Source organism: Aquarana catesbeiana, linkage group LG02, assembly GCF_042186555.1.
Source record: "Aquarana catesbeiana isolate 2022-GZ linkage group LG02, ASM4218655v1, whole genome shotgun sequence".
Lineage (NCBI taxonomy): Eukaryota > Metazoa > Chordata > Amphibia > Anura > Ranidae > Aquarana > Aquarana catesbeiana.
Genome location: NC_133325.1, coordinates 674,865,231 through 674,886,995, shown reverse-complemented (window position 1 = coordinate 674,886,995; position 21,765 = coordinate 674,865,231). Strand labels below are relative to the sequence as shown.

Here is a 21,765-nt window from a genome sequence, read left to right as displayed (position 1 = left end):
TGTAAAGAACATAGAATACAGAATGTATTAACTTTTTTTTTTTTAAGCCTTTTAGAAAAGTCATTTGCACTTTAACCACTTCAGCCCCACTTTTTGCAATACGGCACTGCGTCGCTTTAACTGACAATTGCGCGGCCGTGCAACACTGTACCCAAACAAAATTGATGCCCTTTTTTTCCCACAAATAGAGCTTTCTTTTGGTGTTATCCGATCACCTCTGCGGTTTTTATTTTTTGCGCTATAAACAAATAAAGACCGACAATTTTGAAAAAAAAAACATTATAATACTTACCGAAAAAAAAAAACCAAAGAAAACAAACTAATGTATTCATCAGTTTAGACCGATATATTCTTCTACATATTTTTGGTAAAGAAAATCAATAGGCATATATTGATTGGTTTGCGCACAAGTTATTTAGTCTACAAACTATGGGATAGATTTAGGGACTTTTAGCGGGACATTACGGTGGACAAATCTGACCCCAAATGAAACTTTTTGGGGGACCAGTGACATTATTACATTGATCACCGCTATAAAAATGCGTGATCCCACCGTGGATATACATCACTACTTTGATGTTAAAGTGGGGTTCCACCCAAAAAAAAAAACTACATGAAAAATCCTAAAAAAAAAAAAAAAAAAATACAAAAAAAATTTGGATATTTATTTATTTATTTTTTTTTTGTACTTACCTCTAAATGCCTGTTGCTAGGGGGTCCCTCGTAGTCTGCCTCTTCCAGTGCCTGGGCTGGTGACATCACTTCCCCCTCAGCACAGGAAGGGCTCAGCTCTGCTCCCTCCCTCCTGTCAATCATCTGGGACCCATTACAGGTCCCAGGTGACTGAGCGGCCAATCACGGCACGCGGCGCCGCTCGCGCATGCGCAGTGGGTGCCAGGCTGTGAAGCCACAGCCCGGCGCCCACAGTTGCAATGCCGGCGCCGCTGAACGGAGGGGGAGACGAGCGGGGCTTCGTTCCCCCACATCGCTGGACCCTGGGACAGGTAAGTGTCTAATTAAAAGTCAGCAGCTGCAGTATTTGTAGCTGCTGACTTTTAATTTTTTTTTGACTGGACCTCGGGTGGAACACCTCTTTAAATACCATCATTATGCCAGCAGATAGCTGCCATAACCACGGTATTTTTTTCAACGGAGGGTGGTCCGCTTTAAGGTAAAAGTAGTTTCCGCTTTTATCGCCGACGGGAAAGGTGCCTCCACTGCTTACCGGAGCCGTCGGTAGCGGCGGAGAGGATCTGATCCTTTCCCTAAAGGACAGGAAGTCGAGTGAGGGAATGATAGCCCCCACTCAACTCTATGCTATTGGATGATGGGAGCGATGTCAAACGTCACTTCCGCCCAACGGCCTTAAAGTGGTTGTAAACCCTTTACAACCACTTTTTGCTACAGGTAAGCCTATAATTAGGCTTACCTGTAGCTACACTGGATATCTCCTAAACCTGCATGATTTAGGAGATATCCCCTGTATTTGCATGCGCACTGAAGCAACGGCAAGTACGTGCCGTTGCTTCAGTTAGACTGTGCCGTTACCGGCGGCTCCCGCACACACGTCATTGCTCCGATCACAGTGCCAGAGCCCGCGATACCCGGAAGTAACTCCGGGATCGATGTCGGCTGCCGGATCGGGGTACGAGGACAGCTGCAGGGGCTTCGATCTCAGGTAAGACTTTCATAATGAGCTAGTATGCTATGCATACTAGCTCATTATGCCTTTTGTCTTACACGTTTTTATTTATTTTTTGTTTTGTTTTGTTTTTAGGGTTTACAGCCACTTTAAAGGGACAATGTTTTTTTTTTTTTTTTTTTAATTGAAAAAAAAAAAGACTTTTTTAAAGTATAAATGTGAGATCTGAGGTCTTTTTGACCCCGATCTCACATTAAAGAGGTCCTTTCATGCTTTTTTTTCTATTACAAGGGATGTTTACATTCCTTGTAAAAGGAATAAAAGTGATCCAAAAATTTTTTTAAGGGAGCAGTATAAAAATAAAAAATAAAGTCAAATAAATAAGAATTTAAAAAAAAATGCCCCGCCCCACTGTGCTCATGCGCAGAAGTGAACGCATATGTAAGTCGCGGCAGCATATGTGAACGGTGTTCAAACCACACATGTGAGGTATCTCCTTGATCGTTATAGCGAGAGCAATAATTCTAGCAAAAGACTTTCTCTGTAACTCAAAACTGGTAACTTGTAGAAATTTTTAAACATTGCCTATGGAGATTTTTAAGGGTCAAATTTTGTCACCATTCCACGAGTGGGCGCAATTTTGAAGCATGACATGTTGGGTATCGATTTACTCAGTGTAACATTATCTTTCACATTATAGAAAAAATTGAATTAACTTTACTGATTTTCTATTTTTTAATGCAAAAGTGTATTTTTTCCCCAAAAATTGCGCTTGTAAAACCAATGCGCAAATACGGTGTGATATAAACTATTACAACGACCGCCATTTTATTCTCTAGGGTGTGTGAAAAAAATAAACTATATGTAAGTAATTTTCTAGCAAAAAGAAAACTGATTTTAACTTGTAAACACAAAGTGTAAAAAGTAGGCTTGGTCCGGAACTGGAACACTGGGCAAATAATACATGTGGTGGAGGTTCAGATGAAAGGAGGCATAATAAATACAAAATCTTACTGCCTCAGAGCATAGAAGCATGGTGGAGTATACATAGCAAAAGCATGCTGCAAAAAACAAAAAAAAAAAAAAAAAGGCTTCTTAAAAACTAAACCAAAACACATAATACGCAAAATGAGTTATCCCTGTAAAGTAATGATGTGTGGTTTACTGTTATGGAATGCTTACTACTGCTTAAAATGAAGGCAGTGGCATCACCTGTTTTTCTATACAAATGAGCACTGCAGCCGAGATAAAGAAAAGCATCTTGGATAAAAAAAAAAAAAAATCTAAGATACAGTATATTAGTGCAAAATGTATGTTGGCTTAGCTTGTAAAAAAGTAAATACCAATATATCATAATTAGAAGATATCTTTTGAACATGCTGAGATGGGGAGTGGGGTTATTTTCCTAAAGGGGTAGAAGCTGTTCAGTAAGCACACTGTGTTCAGATTGCAAATTGTATGTTCAAATACTTTGGTTGTAACCTCAGACATGAAAAGTAAAAGAAGCACATCCCAGTATAGTATGTACTACCCTGATACCAAAGCACCCAGTGTGGCTCCACTCTGATCTCTCCTCTCTGCTATCCTATCTGCATGAATCACTTCTGACAGATTTTCCCAACACAATAGCCTCCCAGCAGATGGCTTGCCCGCCTCCAGCACACAGCAGGAGTCATAAACCAAGGCCGGTCATAGACGGTTTAAATCTCGGCAGGTTATTAAAACCATGTGTGTGTGGGCATGCTGAATGTACCAAGTTGATTGATCCATCAACCAGCCTGCCAGATTCACCTGCGATTATCGTTAGCGGCTGCTATCCGCTAGCAGTAATCACTGTCCACTAGCTTAGGTGCAAACTGGAACACTTTATTGTAAATTCACATATTACTGGCTCCTTCCCCTTGACTAGTGCCCCTAATAGCAAGCCGCTTGCTATGAGGCCACTGCGTGTGTGCTCGTTCCCGAGCACCGTTCTGTGTGTCCATAAGACACATAGAGGTGTTGCTCGGTCCCACCCCCCGCTCTCCCCCTCATTGGCTCACTGGCTGTGATTGATTGCATTGGGAGCCACTGCATAGAATTCATAAAGGTTATAAACTTCAGCCTTTACAACCATTTTAATGAGGGTGCTAGGGTTCATGTTTATCAATGCTAGGTTATAATTCATTTTATATTGTGGAGAATTAACCAGCATTGGGTACATCCCAGAGTGGCAAAAATCTTAAAGTTGTTCTAAAGCGGGGTGTCCAAACTTTTGACCTTCCTGGGCCACTTTCTTCTGGGAAGAAGTATTGTCCACACATAAAATACACGAACAATAGGAGTAGCTGATGAGCAGAAAAAGTCAGGCAGATCACAAGTTAACAATCACATATAGATAATGTACCCATCTGAGCAATAAAACTAAATTTTTAAAAATATTTTATATTCTAGATGTAAGAGGGCAACATAAAACTAGTGCGATATATGACACTGTTTTTGATAAACTAACGCATCAATATCTGGTTCGATGGATGTATTAGCAATTCTCAATTAATTTTTAAGTTGCTCATCAGATATTTTGGTTCTAATTTTGCTCTTTGTATGCTTCATCCTTGAAAATAGTTGCTCACAAATTTAGGTGCTGCTGGAAACTGATGAGATAAATAAGGAGTGATTGGGAAGAGTCAGATATTGCTCTTTGGGAAGATAAAACGTATAAAAGTTAAGTAAAAAGACACTGTAAAATTTTTCTTTGTCCTCTAATGCCGCGTACACACGAGCGGACTCTTCGACCGGACTGGTCCGACGGTCTATCCGATGGACTTTTGGCGGACTTCCAACGGACTTTCCTAACAAACGGACTTGCCTACTACACATGATCACACCAAAGTCCGAGGGATTCGTACATGATGACGTACGACCGGACTAAAATAAGGAAGTTGATAGCCAGTACCCAATAGCTGCCCTAGCGTGGGTTTTTTCGTCCGTCGGACTAACATACAGACAGTGAACTTTTTGACCGGACCTGAGTCCGTCGGAAAGATTTGAAACATGTTCCAAATCTAAAGTCCGTCAGATTTTCGACCGAAAAAGTCTGCTGCAGGTCCGATAAAGCCCACACACGGTCGAATTGTCTGGTCGAAAAGTCCGCTCGTGTGTACGCGGCATAAGTGTAAATGCATTTTTACAAAAAAATCCCCCCAAAAATAATTTAATTTACGATTTTGTGTTGGACTGCATTCATAACCGTCTTGGTCGCAAGGTTTGACACTCCTGTTCTAAAGGCTTGAGGTTTTTATCTCAATGCATTCTTCTGTGATCAGGATCCTCGTCTAAAGACTTTGGGCTCTTTTACACTGGTGGACTCCACTGAGCAGAGATCCCCCACTGAGCAGGTGGATGACAGGTCCATGTCTGCTCCCCTGATGCAGAGGGGACACGGACACAGCCTGCTTTCCTCGAGGGGGCGGTCAGATGGAAATAGACCTCCTGTCCATTTACATCAGACTGTCATCCGATCCGCCAGATGGATGGGGAAGGGATCCCCATGCGTCTGTTTTTAGTGCATCAGATGTCAGTGGGTGTACATGGACACTTGTCCGTTGACACCTGCCACTCCACAAAGGGCAATGGATTGTCTGATCAGGTCCGCCTAAAAAACTGACAGGCAGATCTAATCGTTCTGCCTATGTGAAAGGGGCCTTATCTGAGCCCAGTCTTGATCCAGTGCTGTATCTGAATGCAGGGACTCTCTCTCTCCTCTCTCTTGCTTCGGGATTTCCAGAGTGGAGGAGCTAGTAGCGGCGGCAGGGAACCCAAGAAGAGGAGGTTCGGGCTTCTCTGTGCAAAACCATTGCACAGAGCAGAAAAGTATGGCATGTTTACTATTTAAAAAAAAGAAGGTTTAGAACCACTTTAAGGTGGACAGGCATAGAGTCGGGGAATAATAGTATGGTAATATCAGTGCTGGGGTCTCCAAAAGATATTAAAAGCAAGTCTGCATACCAGACTGTACCTATGACTGAAAGTTTGTATTTTGGTGGACATAGCCTTTAAAGTGGAACTAAACCCATCAATTTAATTGTTTCCTAAAACGGTTACATTCAAGGCGTGCTGTGAATGATAAGGCCTAATGTACACAGAACGCTGAGGAAACCTCTTCTGAACTATTTTTTTGACAGCTTGAAACCGACGTTTAGCTACTTTTAGCGGCGTTTTGCCGAGTTCATGTCTAGGAGCATTTATTTAAGATAACATCATAAGACCCTCAAATCACAAAAAACAGTATTATTTAACTATTTCAGCCATTCTGTGAGACCAGAGTGATCAGCAGCAGCTGAGAGAGCAGCAGTGTATTTGTATCTACCTCAATTTCAGTGTTTTTACTATGGATCCCATAATGAGCATATGTGAGGAAATTAAAAAAGCCAAATATTAAATTTCATGCAACTATGTTTGATCAATGGTGGGGTCATCTGGTTCAAATCTAACAACATTTTGGTCAAATTCCACTACTACTTTGGCTAACAGCAATGCTAGTGGTGTATTGGATTGGATCATGGGCTCATTAGGGGTATATAAATGGTCTATGAAGTATTGCAAGCAATTACAAGTTTTTTAAATATTTTTTAGAGGTTTTTCATCATTTGCTATCATTTTTAGGTTCTGTAATGTAAGAAAAATAGGGCACCTTTAAAAACGCTTCTAAACAAAAATGCTGGTACCGCATTTAGCCGTGTTTCAGACGCGTCTGAACTCATTTTTTTGCCTTCAAAGAAATGGCTCTAAAAGCAACTGCCTAAAAACGACATTAAATGACCCTGTGTACATGTACACATAAGATAACATTGGATGAGTTCAGGGGCAGTTGAAAAAAGCATCCAACTGCCTCTGAACGTCCGTTTACCAGCAGCAGTGTACATGAGGCCTGAAGCCTCATGTACACTGCTGCTGCTAAACGAACGTTTAGGAGCAGTTGGGCATTTTTTTCAACTGCTCCTGAACTCTCCTCTATGTTATCTTATCAGTACATGTACACAGGGTCATTTATAGTCGTTTTTAGGCAGTTGAGTTTAGAGGCCTTTTTTGGAAAGCAAAAAAATGAGTTCAGACGCTGAGTTAAGAGGCATTTCAAGCGCCAAACACTTCTAAGCGCGGTAACTCGCATTTAGCCGCGTATTGTTTACAGGCATTTTTCATTTTTGGCTATTCTGGGGAAAAAAAATAAAATTTTTGTTTTCAAACGCTTCTAAACGCAAACGCGGCAAAACGCTGCTAAACGTGGCATGTTTCAAAAGTGGGTTACTATCTGTCATGTTAAATCGTTCAGGAGAGGTTGTAAAAATGTCCCGAGTACATGAAGCCTAGTGTTACAAATACTTGTCTCATGTGCAGGACCATGGAAACTGCAGATCAACCAGAGGCTAATATGGAAGCTTCTTTGGCTGTAAAGGGGGGTTTAGTTCCACTTTAAATTGGCTTCTGAAGAAATTGGTTCTAGTCTGGTTCCCAGCCATTGCTAACACAGGAGTGGGGATTGGGCACTGAGCTATCAACCCAGTCTAATAAAAATCGACAACCATTACAGAAGCAGCAAAAAATTATGCCCGCTTTGCAAAGTAGGACTGGAAGTACAGAAGCCCATTAGTGTATTAAATGCTTGTCTTCCTGTTTAAAGTTTTCATGAAATTCTCATTTTTATAGGAGCTGACTCTCGCTGTAATGGAGACACAGCCCTTGAAACAACAAATCCAAAGTGTGGAGCGCAATATTGCATTTCTTAAAAAAGAACAGCTGGATCTGTTGCGTGATCTTCACCTGGAAATTCTCAGACTGCAAAAGCATTGCACGGGTAAGCTTTCAGTGCATTTCCAACCCTTTACTTTTACTCTTCCACTGTATGTCTTGAGGCTTTGTTTCTGCAACATAGTCTGCCGTCATCACCAGCAGGGATCCATATTCCAAAACTACTTTTTGATATTCTGAATATGAGATTTCTTTCTAAACTTTACATTAAATCATTGTAAAAGACCTGCCTGAATTTTCTGTGCCCGTCTCTGATACAGTTTCTTTACTGTGGCCAGACATCCTGTGACTGGCTTATTAATATTTGGATTGGCTGCAGGGATCTGAAGTACTGATGAATATGGGCAGAATCAGAACTACTTGTATCAGAAGAGCAGCTGAGAAAAAGCACTGTTTTTAACATAGGCACATGGTAATGTGCCTGTCATTTGACCTGCTATGTTTTACCAGGGTCAACAAAGGCCCAAAAGAAGGCAGGAATTGGCTGATTCTAAGGCTGAACTTTACCCATAACAGTTTGATAACAATTAGTGTTCTTTAACAAAAGAACATACATTCCACATAATAATTTATGTTACTAACATTAGTTTGTGCTGTAATTTGCCTCCAGCATGGCTCCTGCAGGAGACCGCCATTTTGTTGAAGCCTGGATCAGGCACTTCATTATTGAGAATTCATGTCACTTTCTTTAATTTAAATGTGTGCATTTACAGCCTTGATTGTATGTCTGGGCTCAGTAAGAGCCCTTTCACACTGGGGGCGCTCCGCGTTAGTGGTAAAGCGTCGCTTTACCGTCATTTAACTGGCTTTTCAGGCGCTTTGGCAGTGGTGGAGGAGCGGTGTATACGCCGCTTCTCCACCGCCCCAAAGATACTGCTTGTAGGACTTTTTCTAACATCCTGCAAGCGCACCGCCCCAGTGTGAAAGCACTCGGGCTCTCACACTGGGGCTGCAGGGGAGGCATTTTTCAGGCACTTTACAGGCGCAATTTTTTAGCCCAAAAGCACCTGAAAAATGCCTCAGTGTGAAAGGGGTCTTTAAGAGAAAGGCTGACAGAAGCTTACTGAAGTCCATACCCGGCCAATGAGGAAGAGGGGAGAGAATATCAGAGATAAGATAAGACACTATCCCTGGTAGCATTTATCCTGTCACCTCTCCTGCTTTTCTTTTCTCTCTCCCTAATCTGTGTTCCCTCTAGAGTCTGTGTCATTCTTGTTGCTTTCTTCCCCCTTCAGCTATAGTAAATTTTAAAGCTGTCAACTCATCTGGCTCTAGTGGTTCTGATTTTAGGCACAGTGCCAAGAATTGAGAGCAACTGAGCATGTGCACAGCAGGGTGAAACAGTGCATTACTATATTTTACACAGTATAGGCACTTATTTTTAATGTTTTACATAGCTATACCTGCAAAAGAGGCAAGCCTGGCGTGATCTATCAGGACTTAATATTCTGACTAAAGTTTCACTTCAATTAGTTCCAGGCTGTTTTATTACATTTAAATTACTGAATCTGTTGTTTATTTTCCCAAGTTGACCAGCGTTTTGCTTTAAAAGAGATTTCTTTACTTTGGCCATTCAGGACAAAGTGATATCTTCTCTTCAAAGCACCATTCCCGCCTTCCAATTCCCAACAGCAATTCATGGTTGCTTAGGAAATACTTGATATTTCAGACAGGCGAAGAGTCTGTCAGCAAGGCAAAAGACTTTCTAGATGGACAGATGAGCGCTTGACGGCGCAGAGGTACCAATAAGACAAGTGTCACTATAGATGCACTGGTGGATCTTGACAGGTGAGTGGAACAGGAAGCGGAGTCATAAGCCAGAACCAGGATCATGTACAGGAGGTCAGTCAAACAGGAGCAGAAGCTTGGTCAAGATCAAGCTGGGGTCATACACAGTAAGCAGACAGTATGCAAAGTCAGTTGTGAACAAGCTGGGGTCAGAGGCAGGAGAAGAGCCAAGACAGGTCCAAGGGCAAGCCGGGTCAGCAATGGGAAATCCAAGAATACAGCAACACAGATGCACAGTATACGGGGGGCTGACAATCATCCAGCAACTTGTGGACCAGACTGCTGTATTTAAATAGGCCACTGGGCACCAGGATGCCGTGGCGCACAAGCATGTGTGATTGTATGCCTTGGCACACAGGCATGCGTGATTGCATTTGCACGGTTGCAAGCCCAAGCACCCATACACAACTTCTGTGCGCATTTACGTGCACATTAGCGTGACCATGTTGAGTGTTGGCAAGTATGCCAGTTCTTCTGCTGTTCAACCCCTGACACTGATAAAGTGTTGATCTCACACAGATTTCACAAATGTACATGTAGGGGTCTATTTATTAAAAATTTGATGAATGAAAGTGACAAACATTCTCACATACACAATGAACAATTGCTGTATTTTATATCATTATAATTCCTAGTAATTCCTAGCATTGTAGGACCCCTCCACTAGCCATAGTGCAGTATTTTTCCTGGATGAGGTATTTGGGGGAAATACGTTATGACCACTAGATGGCACTTGTGATTATACAAAATAATCATATTACGCTATTGCAATTTTTCATTTTGGCTTCCCTTTAAAGAGGAACTGCAGTCTGCTCACATAATTTGTAATACAAATATCTTTGCCATTCTGAAGCTTCCCTCCAACCACTTAGCATATTATTTTATATATACTGTGATTCTGTACTTGCCAAAAATGCAGCAGAAATCTCCCTCCACTGAGTCTGGCTGCATCCATTTTAACTGTGGGCAGCTGAAGCTGCTGCCTGTTCACTGCCTAGATTTTCTGAGACACAGAGAGGCACACCTCCAGCTCTGCAGCTCTCATTGGCCCTCCTTATGACTCACCCCCCCTCCCTTCCTGGCAAACTTTCACGAGAGTGAGAGCGAGAGAGCTGTGCGTGACGACATAAGCTTAGGATTTGTACCAGACAAAAAACAGGAAGTTGGCTGTATAAGGTATTTACTGGCAGAAAAAAAAATGTTTTACTATCCAAAGTAAAAACAACAAGGGCAAAAGATTTATTAGATGCAAAGTTGAAAAAATTACTGAAGGTCTAAGGATTAAGGTATAAAAAAGAACCCCTCCATATGGGTGAAGGAATGCTGCTCGCCCCCAAATTAGATAGCAAAAACAAAAGACAGAAAACTCCCAAGGGCTTTTTTGCAGCAAGAGATACAAAATAAGTCAATTTGATATGTAAAAGTATGTTTTATTTATACAAAATAAAAAAAAATACAATTGTAAAAACATGAGCTCTGGTATATATACCCTCTATGCTACACAGGATGTCTTTGTGACATTGACAAACAACACTATATTCATGAAATTTCCTATCTCAGAATAATCGCTCAGAAAATACCAAGGCATTTTGATTTATTCAGATCTTTCTCAGGGGATAAGGACATCTTTAATGAAGAGGTTATAGGAAACCAGGGCATGCTAAAGACCCAAGCAGTTGAGTTTCAGGACGGTCACCCCAGAGTGAGACACACCGGGGCCTGAATTGAGCCTACGAGAAATCACATCTGCTGAGTGGAAGGAAAATGAAGGGAGCCCACACATGCACCCACTGAGCAATTCTTTTCAAAAAGGAGTTACATTGAAATATGATAAGGTGGACAATGGTAGATTGGATATCAGCTCCTATGTATTTTATAGTTGGAGTGCCATTATGTGTATACGCTTATGAGTTCTCAGATGTAAACGATCCAAGAATTTTATTTGTATGATAGCAATATTCTCATAGAAGACAGGGTAATAAAGGCAAGCAGCTGACACCACATCACTCTGTGTGAAGATTTTTTGCTACACAGCGGCTTGCCTTTATTACCCCGTCTTCTATGGGAATATTGCTATCATACAAATAAAATTCTTGGATTGTTTACATCTGAGAACCCCATAAGGTTATACAAATAAGCGCACTTCAAACTATAAAATACATAGGATCTGATATCCAATCTACCGTTGTTTTGAGATGTGGGGCGACCGTCCTGAAACTCCCCTGCTTGGGTCTTTTTTAGCATGCTGCTCTGGTTTCCTATAACCTCTTCATTAAAGATGTTCTTATCTCCCTGAGGAAGATTTGAATTGATATAAATCAAAACGCGTTGGAGTTTTCTGAGCGATTATTCTGAGATAGGAAATTTCATGTATATAATGTTGTCAATGACATCCTGCATAGCATAGAGGTTATATATGTTCATGCTCATGTTTTAAGAATTGTGTTTTTTTTTTTTTTAAACCCTCATACAATTTTGTATCCATAAAACATACTTTTACTTATCCAATTGACTTATTTTGTATCTTTAGTGCTGCACAAAAGCCCTTGAGAGTTTTTTGTCTTCTGTTTTTGCTATCGCTTTAAGATATAGACCAACGTGGGAGACTGACCGAGGTGCCATCTCGGAAGAACATTGGTAGTATATTCTACAAAACTGTGGCAGATTCCCCTCTGCATCACTTAGATGAATTCCAATTCTTATTTTACACGTAGCCTAACATACTCCTGAATTCTTGCATAGAATTGGTCTGAGATGATTTCTGCTGTGTGAAATGTGTCTTTAACCAGGGAGATTGAGATATTGAAGTAGTAATTGCATCTACAGTATAAATACTGTTTTTAGCACAGCATTATGTAACATACCACATACCTGTGTCCTGGGATACTTTGACTAGTTAGGCTCGTTGCTACATTGGACACATATACTGCCTCCATCTCACTATTCGTAGCGCATAGAATTAGGTTTTTCAAATAAGCCTCCAATGCTCCCTCCTCTAAGGGGGGCTCCATGGCAGGGCACAGAACACAATTGTTTTCTATGTGCCCTGTTCCCACCACAGCACTATCCTAAGGTGGGTTGCAGTAGGTTGCAACATTTTTGCACAACACACCTTGCTTCACCTCATGTCACTGCACAAGGAAAGTAGTCATGATTTCAGTGCCTCTGTTGTGAAGTTTGAAGATGGATTTCTCCACAATGCTTGCAGATACAAGGGTGAATAATGGCTTGCTTAAAAGTGCTTTAGTTGCTTGTTTAGAATATGTAAATTGTTTACTGTGCATAGTCTGAGCACAGGTTCACTTGGCCTTGGTTAAGGAACGGGCCACTTTAAGATCCATAGCTATGTATTTTTATGTTGGACCTCAATGTTTCCTTACTGCAAACACAGAGCTTTCATATTTTGTGATTTTACTTTATCTCCTCTCCATAGACATAGAAGACACATCAGTGGAGTATAGCGTGAAGTGGGTATGCAAACATGGAAGAGATTTTAATAAATGACAAGTGGTTGCTGGGGCTTTGTATCATTCAACAAACAGGCCTGTTTTGCTAGTTACATATAAACTTAGTGTACTGAACCGATACTGATTTTACCAAGGACACTGCTTTCATGTCGGTGAGATTCACTGTACTGCAAATGATAAATCACACCAGCTTTAATGTTGTTCCATGTACTGCCTGAGCTTTCTGTTTATAGAATATTGCCATTTGAGAAATCCCTAGACCCTCATATGAAACACTCACTGCCAAATGGGTTAAAAATCATTAGAGAACAGAACAGAAGTAAGATTGAGCCCACCCTGGTTTTCTGCTTGTGGTAAGAGATACAGTGTATAGTGAAATTCTGTTGATCATTATTTTTTTATACTTCTTGCTTTGCCTTACAGTGCCTTGAAAAAGTATTCACACCCCTTGAAATTTTCCACATTTTGTTATGTTACAACCAAAAACGTAAATTCATTTTCATGGGATTTTATGTGCTAGACCAACACAAAGTGCCACATACAGTATCTCACAAACATAAGTACACCCCTCACATTTTTGTAAATATTTTATTATACCTTTTAATGTGACAACACTGAAGAAATGACACTTTGCTACAATGTAAATTAGTGAGTGTACAGCTTGTATAACAGTGTCAATTTGCTGTCCCCTCAAAATAACGCAACACGCAGCCATTAATATCTAAACTGCTGGCAACAAAAGTGAGTACACCCCAAGTGAAAATGTCCAAATTGGGCCCAAAGTGTCAATATTTTGTGTGGCCACCATTATTTTCCAGCACTGCCTTAACCCTCTTGGGCACGGAGTTCAAAAGAGCTTCACAGGTTGCCACTGGAGTCCTCTTCCACTCCTCCATGATGACATCACAGAGCTGGTGGATGTTGGAGACCTTGCGCTCCTCCACCTTCCATTTGAGGATGCCCCACAGATGCTCAATAGGGTTTCGGGCTGGAGACATGCTCGGCCAGTCCATCACCTTTACCCTCAGCATCTTTAACAAGACAGTGGTCATCTTGGAGGTGTGTTTGGGGTTCGTTATCTTGGTGAAATACTGCCCTGCGGCCCCTGCTCTGCTTCAGTATGTCACAGTACATGTTGGCATTCACGGTTCCCTCAATGAACTGTAGCTCCCCAGTGCTGGCAACACTCATGCAGCCCCAGACCATGACACTCCCACCACCATGCTTGACTGTAGGCAAGACACACTTGTCTTTATACTCCTCACCTGGTTGCCGCCACACACGCTTGGCACCATCTGAACCAAATACGTTTATCTTGTCTCATCAGACCACAGGACATGGTTCCAGTAATCCATGTCCTTAGTCTGCTTGTCTTCAGCAAACTGTTTGCGGGCTTTCTTGTGCATCACCTTTAGAAGAGGCTTCCTTCTTGGACGACAGCCTACATACCAATTTGATGCAGTGTGTGGCGTATGGTCTGAGCACTGGCAGGCTGACCCCCCACCCCTTCAACCTCTGCAGCAATGCTGGCAGCACTCATATGTCTATTTCCCAAAGACAACCTCTGGATATGATGCTGAGCACGTGATCTTTGGTCGATCATGATGAGGCCTGTTCTGAGTGGAACCTGTCCTGTTAAACCGCTGTATGGTCTTGGCCACCGTGCTGCAGCTCAGTTTCAGGGTCTTAGCAATCTTCTTTTAGCCTAGGCCATCTTTATGTAGAGCAACATTTCTTTTTTTCAGATCCTCAGAGAGTTCATTGCCATGAGGTACCATGTAGAACTTCCAGTGACCAGTATGAGAGAGTGAGAGTTATAACACCAAATTTAACACACCTGCTCCCCATTTACACCTGAGACCTCGTAACACTAACAAGTCATATGACATCGGGGAGGGAAAATGGCTAATTGTTTTTTTTTATAACCTAACCCTGCTTTAAACTTCTCCAACTTTATCCCTGACCTGTCTGGTGTGTTCCTTGGCCTTCATGATGCTGTTTGTTCACTAAGGTTCTCTAACAAACCTCTGAGGGCTTCACAAAATAGCTGTATTTATACTGAGATTAGTTTACACACAGGTGGACTCTATTTACTAATTAGGCGGCTTCTAAAGGCAATTGGTTCCACTAGATTTTAGTTAGGGGTATCAGAGTAAAGGGGGCTGAATGCAAATGTACGCCACACTTTTCAGATATTTATTTGTAAAAAATATGTTTATGTTTTTGGTTGTAACATGACAAAATGTGGAAAAGTTCAAGGAGTAAAAATACTTTTTCCAAGGCACTGTAAATGTACTGAAAACAATCCAGCACATAAATGCACCATGAAAATTCCGGCAATGGGCAAAAATCCATCAGTAAAACTATCCAGTTTAAAGTCATGTTATGGTAGTCAGTGGTCCCGATAAACTATACATGGTAATTGCTGATCCTGGCTACACTTTGCCATATAGATGCACTGTCACTGTGTAGTGAGTACTACAGCGAACTATAGCAGCTCTTCTTTACCCCCCCCCATGATCAGGAAGTGATCGTTGGGGGGAGAGAATTGTGCAGGTGTTCTGACAAAATGTCGAACCTGGCAGAATGAGCAACCTGTGTCACTTCCCTTTTTCTGTAAACCATAATAAATTGCAGATTTTGACGAATTGCTGTTTATTTTCACAAATTCCTGTTTGGACACCGAACCAAATAGAGTCCAGTGCACGATATTATGAACATAGATTGTTAATCCGCTCCAAAACTAACCAAGAAAATGGCCGCCTCTGAGGCGGCATCAACTTTGTCCTTGTTAGCTGCTGTGCTTTGAAAACATCAAAATCTTCCTGTACTGGACTGTATTAGGTAGTCGGTGTTGTGTCCAAACACCAATTCGTCTAAATCGCCAATTACTGATGGTTTAAAGAAAGTGGAAGTGGCGTGGTTTGATTTTCTGACGAGTTGCCTATTTTGTCAGGACACCTTTCCACACCAAGTAGAGATCTGCATCACATTGTAGAGAAGATAGTAGGTACAGGACCCAGAAACTGCAACATTTCTGGGACAGATCACAATTTGTGATTTTTTTTTTTTTACAATTTCTGGAGCACATATTGCAAATCTTTTGCAAAACGTTTGTTTGGAGCATGTCAACTGTGCATTACACGTGTACCAAAAAATGTCAGAAAAACAATAGTTCATCAGGCTCAGTATATCCACTCAGTTTACCTGAGTATTAAGCTGGCCATACACGGATCGTAATTTGTCAGGTCCAGCAGGAACCGACCGAATTTCCATCTATGGCCATCAATTGACTTCTCATGAACAGTCTTGCTGAAAAATTTCCATTTGATGGCTGAAGCGCTGATCAGTGTATTCTGACGAAGGCGGAGTCTCGCTGTTTGAATACAATGACACAGCGCAGAGAATTTCCCTATCCACCTGAAATGTGTGGGTGAGGAAATCGGCTTAGTATTTTCCTTCAAGCAGGCTGTCTGAACAGAGAAAAAAAATGGAGCCATGTATGGCCAGCCTTATATACTTCTTTGTAGCCAGAATCGGCAAGTTTTTTTATTGTGCATCTGGGTAGAACTGCATCCTCTTTTCACATATTTTGGTGTTTCCTAAGAACTACAGAGGGTGGTGCTCAGAGACGGGGACTATTTTGTCTGCCTAGGATGGCAAGGGGCTTCTTTGCTGTCCCTTTCTTTTTTCCCCCCTCTCTTCTCCAAACCAACAGACTGACTGGAGACTGCACTGTCCACTGTTAAGTCTTTCCTGTGAAGACTGGAAATTCAGGGAAGCAGCACTGAGAAAGCAGGAGCCAGCAACATTGAAAGTTGTAAACTGAAAGTGCTTAAGTAAGAATTTTAACAAATAGTTTACTGGATAATTTTTTTATTTATTGTGCTATTGTGTAATCTAAAATGCTGAGGGTTTATTACTACTTTTATTGACAATAGTTGCTGGAGGCAGAAGGGAACAGGACAAAATCGTGAACTAATATTTTTGCATAAATGAGTCGCAGGTTAACTTTAAGGTGGTATTAAACTCAAAAGCTGACCACATCCAAAGTCGCACTACATTATTGCACTGAAAATCGCATCGAAATTGCATTGCAGTAGTGTGAATCAGGCCTTACATAGTATAGCTAGCCATAAACATCATAAATGTTGCTAACAATGTGGCGTTTCTGGGTCATGCTAATAATACTTAAAGTGGTATTAAACCTAAAACCAAACATTTATTACATTGCAGCTTACCAATTCTTAGATTTGATAGCTGCATTAGTTTTCTTTTTTAGACTTTCTTTCTTTTATTTTCACCTGGTGATCCTGCCACTAAATCTGTTGTTTTTAACAGAAAAGGCCGTCCTGTAGATGTAGCAGTTAAAGGGATTAGACACACCATTTACCACTAACTTGCTTGCAGTGATCAGGTTTTATTTTGTTATGTAAAATCTTTATCCCAAAAGAAAAAAACTGTAACTGATTATAAAGTGTGAACTGAGTTTGGCTTCAGTCTATTAGTTAATTAAAATCTGCTTGTCTGTTTAACATTCCCCTCCCCCTGGACTGACAGCGCTGCTGTCCAAAGGTGCCCCCTATGCTCATTCTTCCAGAGTGGAGGCACTCTAATACAGAGGGTGCGATACTGGTCAGCTCACCAGGAGAAAAGAGGGGGGAGCCTTAAAAAAGAAAACAAATACAGCCACCACATCTAATGATTGGTAAGCTGCAATATATTACATTTTTGAATTTGGGTTTAATAACGCTTCAACAGAGATCCCCAGGACTTATCTGTACAAAGGACATCAGGAGGTAAGTAAAGTGTTACACTTAGGCCCCTTTCACACTGGGGCGGTTTGCAGGCGTTATTGCGCTAAAAATACCGCCTGCAAACCGCCCCTAAACAGCCTCCGCTGTTTGTTCAGTGTGAAAGCCCGAGGGCTTTCACACTGAAGCGGTGTGCTGCCAGGAGAAGAAAAAATCTCCTGCGAGCCGCATCTTTGGAGCGGTGAAGGAGCGGTGTATTCACCGCTCCTAAACCGCTCCTGCCCATTGGAATCAATGGGACAGCGCAGCTATACCGCGGCAATACCGCGGCTATAGCTGCGCTATATGAGTGGTTTTAACCCTTTTTCGGCCGCCAGCGGGGGGTTAAAACCGCACCGCTACTGGCCGAATACCGCAATAACAGCGCTAAAAATATCGCTGTTTTACCGCCGACGCCCCCTACCGCCCCAGTGTGAAAGGGGCCTTACTTTCTTACTGTTTTTCCAAGCAGAGAGAAAACTGTACAGAGAGTGTATCAGTACCACTATCTCAGTGCTTGCTATCCATCCCTCCTGTGCCTGCTATTTTCTGAATGAGATTAGTCTTGGAAAATGGGACCCCATACACTTCTATTGCAGTAATTCTGTTCAGGAAATAGGGATACCACTTGAGTATTGAGTATATGCAGTTATTCAGGGGCTCAGAGCTGGTCATATGGGCAAACAGGGGCATCATAAAATTGGGAGATTTACTCCTCAACGGGCGCAATCCTTCATTTTCCTTTCTGCCTAATTGGTAGCTTAATTCTTTCAGCCTAATTGGTATTTTTTGCTGGTATTTGCAATTACATCATGCTTACATTTCAAAATTTGGCTCGGCAGTTCAAGAAACTGATTTGGAATCTTTACTACGAAAGAGTCTCTTCCTAAAGCCCATTCCATGTTGTATCAAGCTATATGTCCCCCCCCTTGCCTTCAAGTTTAAGTAGATGTAGAGAAAAATGGGTACTCGATGTTCCATCCTTGCACAACAATGATTGGGACAATGTTTGGGACTATCCCTTCCAATATCTAATTTCTTTGAGGGACAGATTGATCCAATTTAAAAATTGTTCAGCACCTTTTATCTTGTGCCTAATTGGATAAGAAATTATCTCCAGCTAGCTCCTCAGGCTGTTGGCTCTGCACAAATCCACAGCCAGACTTTACTCACATTCTTTGGTCCTGCCCGGCGAGCGCTACTTTTTGGTCACATGTTTTACAATTCATCACCTTGGTAACAACTATTCCCGTGCCGCAGGATGTGGGGGTCTGCCTCCTGGATTTGGTTGAACCACTAGCTCCCAAAAAGGTCACAAGGGTACTTCTCATTATATTACTGTATTCTGCTTGGAAAGCCATTGTCCTGAACTGGAAATTACATAGTTACATAGTAGGTGAGGTTGAAAAAAGACACAAGTCCATCAAGTCCATCCTATGTGTGATTATGTGTCAGTATTACATTAAATATCCCTGTATGTTGTGGTCATTCAGATGCTTATCTAATAGTTTCTTGAAGTTATCGATGCTCCCCACTGAGACCACCGCCTGTGGAAGGGAAATCCACATCCTTGCCACTCTTACGGTAAAGAATCCTCTACGTACTTTAAGGTTAAACCTCTTTTCTTCTCATTTTAATGAGTGGCCATGAGTCTTGTTAAACTCTCTTCTGCGAAAAAGTTTTATTTCTGTTGTAGGGTCACCAGTATGGTATTTGTATATTGAAATCATATCCCCTCTCAAACGTCTCTTCTCCAGAGAGAATAAGTTCAGTGCTTGCAACCTTTCCACATAACTAAGATCCTCCAGACCCTTTATTAGCTTTGTTGCCCTTCTTTGTACTCGCTCCATTTCCAGTACATCCTTCCTGAGGACTGATGCCCAGAACTGGACAGCGTACTCTAGCTGCGGCCAGACCAGAGTCTTGTAGAGTGGGAGAATTATCGTTTTGTCTCTGGAGTTGATCCCCTTTTTAATGCATGCCAATATTCTGTTTGCTTTGTTAGCAGCAGCTTGGCATTGTATGCCATTGCTGAGCCTATCATCTACTAGGACCCTCTAGATTCCCCCAGAGGTTCTCCCCCCAGTGTATAAATTGCATTCATATTTTTGCCACCCAAATGCATTATTTTACATTTTTCTACATTGAACCACATTTGCCATGTAGTTGCCCACCCCATTAATTTGTTCAGATCTTTTTGCAAGGTTTCCACATCCTGCGGAGAAGTTATTGCGCTGCTTAGCTTAGTATCGTCTGCAAATACAGAGATTGAACTGTTTATCCCATCCTCCAGGTCATTTATGAACAAATTAAATAGGATTGGTCCCAGCACAGAACTCTGGGGAACCCCACTACCCACCCCTGACCATTCCGAGTAATCCCCATTTATCACCACCCTCTGAACTCGCCCTTGTAGCCAGGTTTCAATCCATGTACTCACCCTATGGTCCATGCCAAAGGACCTTATTTTGTACAGTAAACGTTTATGGGCAACTGTGCCAAATGCTTTTGCAAAATCCAGATACACCACGTCTACGGGCCTTCCTTTATCTAGATGGCAACTCACCTCCTCATAGAAGGTTAGTAGATTGGTTTGGCAAGAACGATTCTTCATGAATCCATGCTGAATACTGCTAATGATACCGTTCTCATTACTAAAATCTTGTATATAGTCCCTTATCATCCCCTCCAAGAGTTTACATACTATTGATGTTAGGCTAACTGGTCTATAATTCCCAGGGATGTATTTTGGGCCCTTTTTAAATATTGGTGCTACATTGGCTTTTTTTCAAATCAGCTGGTACCATTCCAGTCAGTAGACTGTCTGTAAAAATTAGGAACAATGGTCTGGCAATCACTTGACTGAGTTCCCCAAGTACCCTCGGATGCAAGCCATCTGGTCCCGGTGATTTATTAATGTTAAGTTTCTCAAGTCTAATTTTAATTCTGTCCTCTGTTAACCATGGAGGTGCTTCCTGTGTTGTGTCTTTAGGATAAACACTGCAGTTTTGGTTACTGAAGCCCCCTGATTCCCTCGTGAAGACTGAGGAGAAGAATAAATTGAATACCTTCGCCATCTCCCCATCCTTTGTAACCAGATGTCCTTCCTCATTCTTTATGGGGCCAATATGGTCTGTCCTCCCTTTTTTACTGTTTACATACTTAAAGAATTTCTTGGGATTTACATTTCTTGTTGCATTCTTTATAAAGTCTGAATGCTGAGGATGATCCCTCAACCTTGTATTTTTTGAAGGCCTTCTCCTTTTCTTTTATATGCATTTTTACATTGGCGTTAAGCCATCCAGGACTTTTGTTCGCTCTTTTAAATTTATTACCCAATGGGATACATTGGCTAATGCCCTTATTTAATATGCTCTTAAAGCAAACCCATCTCTCCTCCGTATTCTTTGTTCCTAATATTTTATCCCAATTTATGCCTTTTAGCAAGGTTTGTAGTTTAGGGAAGTTGGCTCTTTTGAAATTCAATTGGGGGGCATGTCTGAGCTAGGCATGTGAGCGCACGTGTCTCATGGAGCTCCCGCTGCTGATCTGTATATTGATCCTGCCACTGGCATTTCCCATCTGTCCCATTGCCTGAGACTGTTGGCTTCTGTCTTATCATCACTCCTGGCTGGCCTTTCACGCAACAGGACGACCAAGAACCAGGAAGAAGCGGTGGCTTCTAAAAGCCAACATGGCTTCTAAAAGCCAACATGGCTTCAGGCCCTACTGTGCAAGACCAACTTGTTGGGCTGCAGATAGAAGCAGGATTTGCAAAAGATCTGTGAACACACCACTGCAGTGGAGAGTACAGTCAGCGGTCTTGAAGATATGCTTCGTCCACTTATTGCAGAGTCTTGGTCTACATTTAAACCCGTCAAAGCTAACAACCTGTGTAACGAAGATTTTGTGAACTGCTTGCGCTAAAATAATGTTTGCATAGTGGTCATCCCGGAGCAGGTGGAGGGTAAAGACCCGACAGATTTTATAGAACAATGGCTCCTACAGCTATTTGGCAAAGACGCATTTACACTGCTTTTTGCAGTGGAGCAGGCAGACAGAATCCCAACCTGCCCGTCCGTTTCATTATCAAGACCTAGAGATCATTCTTCGCCTGGCAAGCGAGTTTCAGGGTATCACGTTTAATGGCGTGAAAGTCTCTTTCTACCCCAACTTCTTGGTGGAGGTGAAGAAGAAGCATGCAAAATTATTTTATGTTTAAAAGGGGCTCCAGAGTCATGCTATATCCTGCACGTCTACGTGTCACTGCTATGGGGCAGACCCACTT

At 41.8% G+C, this 21,765-nt stretch overlaps 1 protein-coding gene across 1 annotated transcript in view; it reads left to right on the top strand.

Moving 5' to 3' along the window:
• Positions 1-21,765, top strand: part of CCDC92B (coiled-coil domain containing 92B) — a 106,565-nt gene that overhangs the window by 17,905 nt on the left and 66,895 nt on the right. Inside the window, exon 2 of the mRNA XM_073616709.1 lies at positions 7,328-7,475. Coding sequence (XP_073472810.1) covers positions 7,328-7,475 — 148 coding nt within the window. The remainder of the gene's footprint in view (positions 1-7,327; positions 7,476-21,765) is intronic.